Source organism: Calidris pugnax, unplaced genomic scaffold (assembly GCF_001431845.1).
Source record: "Calidris pugnax isolate Ruff unplaced genomic scaffold, ASM143184v1 scaffold155, whole genome shotgun sequence".
NCBI lineage: Eukaryota > Metazoa > Chordata > Aves > Charadriiformes > Scolopacidae > Calidris > Calidris pugnax.
In genome coordinates, this window is record NW_015090886.1 from 916,887 (window position 1) to 918,938 (window position 2,052).

Genomic DNA, 2,052 nt, shown 5'->3' on the forward strand with positions numbered 1-2,052 from the left:
CCAAGCCTACCCCTGTGCCCACCTTCTCCTGCTTCTTTGCCTCCTGCGCCAGCAGCTTTTCCCGCATCACCTCCTCCTGCTTCTTCCGCGTCTCGTTCTCCTGCTCTGCGTCCTGCCGGGCAGTGGGAGACACCACTGTCACACATCCCCCCCACGATTTGTCACCGGTGTCACCACCCCCCCGCCTGTCCCCTCCCGGCCCCACCTCACCTTGTAGGAGCGGATGAACCGGACAAAGACCGGGAAGAAGACAGACGGGGGGGTGGTCTTGGGGCTCTCGCCGAAATACCGCACCACGGTGTTGTAGGCGTCCTGCAACGGGGGACGGGACTGTCACCCACGGGCACAAGGGGTGTGCAAGGCAAGGTGTGCACGAGGAGTGTGCAAAGCAAGACTTGCACAAGGGCTGTGCAAAGCAAGACCTGCACGAGGAGTGTGCAAAGGAAGGCGTGCAGGAGGAGCATGCAGAACAAGGCACACACAAAGAGCCTGCAAAGGTGTGTGTGACAAGACGCGCACAAGGCCCGTGCAAATCAAGGCACACACATGGAGCATGCAAAACAAGACAGGCGTGCTTGAGGAGTGTGCAAAGCAAGGGCTGCGAAAAGCAAAGCGTGTACAAGGAATGTGAGAAGTAAGGTGTGCGTGAGGGCTGTGCAAAGCAAGGCACACGCGTGGAGTGTGCAAAGCAAGACGAGCGTGCACAATGGACGTGCAAAGCAAGGTGTGGATGAGGGCTGTGTGAGGCAAGGCGTGCACAAGGAGCGTGCAAAGCAAGCCGTGTGTGACAAGGCGTGCACAAGGGCCGTGCAGAGTATGGCATGCACAAGGGCCGTGAAAAGCAAGGCATGCACAAGAGCCGTGCAAAGCAAGCTGTGTGTAGCAAGACATGCATGAGGGGTGTGAAAAGCAAGGCATGCACAAGCAGTGTGCAAGGCAAGCTGTGCACAAGAGCCCTGCAAAGCAAGCTGTGTGTAGCAAGACATGCATGAGGGGTGTGAAAAGCAAGGCATGCACCAGTAGCGTACCACGAAGACGTGCACAAGAGCCGCCCGAAGCCAGGCGTGCGTGCAAGGGGTGCACGGGAGCCGTGTGAGGCGCAGCCCTCACCTCAGCCGTCCGCGCGTCCTTCTGCAGCCGCTCCAGCTTCCCCTCGCTGCCCGCCAGGAAGGCGCGCAGGACGCCGCTCTCGTGCAGCCCGCACTCCCGCCGCAGCAGCTCCATCCCCCGGCCCAGCTCCTTCACATCCAGCAGCACGTTCTCCAGGGACACTGCGGGGATGGGAACGGGGAATCACAGAATCTTAGTGGTTGGAAGGGACCTCTGAGATCGAGTCCAACCACAAAAAAAAAAAAACAAAAACCCAAAACAAAAAACAAAACCCCAAAAAACACCCCACACCAAACGCCCACCAAAAACACCGCACCCACCAACTAAACCCCACACTCAACACCTCACCATAAACCAATAACCTTGGGCACTAGAGCATGCCCTGAAGAGCCATGTCTATACATTTCTTAAATCCCTCCAGGGATGGTGACTCCACCACCTCCCTGGGCAGGCTGTTCCAGGGCCTGACCACTCTCTCAGTAAAGTAGTTCTTTCTAATATCTAATCTAAATCTCCCCTGCCCCAACTTCAGACCATTTCCTCTGGTCTTGTCATTCGTCCTTTGGGAGGAGGTCGGGGGTCCCGGCATGCAGGCGGTACCTGGGGGCTAACAGTTGGACTCGTCGTGGTGGGACGGGTCGCAGAAGAAGCGCGAGCCCCGCTTGGCGGTGCGGGCCGTGAAGGGGACGCTCTTCAGCGCTGCAGGGGGGGCACGGGCGGGGGGGACGACGACAGGGAAACGTCATTCCCCGCACGCGGGCAGGACCCGGGTGTCAGGGCTGGGGGGGCCGGGGGGGGCCGTACCGGTGATGATGTCCTCGATGGTGCCGTCCTTGCCCTCGTAGACGGGGCGATGGTCCTTGGCTTGGCGCCGCCGCAGCTCCGCAATCAGCTCCTGCTGCTGCCACTTGTTCCGCTGCAAGGGAGGCACGGGGGGGACAC

General features: G+C 59.9%; 1 protein-coding gene across 1 annotated transcript in view; it reads right to left on the minus strand.

Moving 5' to 3' along the window:
• The window catches only part of FMNL3 (formin like 3), a 16,428-nt gene that overhangs the window by 6,320 nt on the left and 8,056 nt on the right, over positions 1-2,052 (minus strand). Inside the window, exons 17-19 of the mRNA XM_014947451.1 lie at positions 1,111-1,271; positions 211-312; positions 11-112 (exon numbers count right to left, since the gene is read on the minus strand). Coding sequence (XP_014802937.1) covers positions 11-112; positions 211-312; positions 1,111-1,271 — 365 coding nt within the window. The remainder of the gene's footprint in view (positions 1-10; positions 113-210; positions 313-1,110; positions 1,272-2,052) is intronic.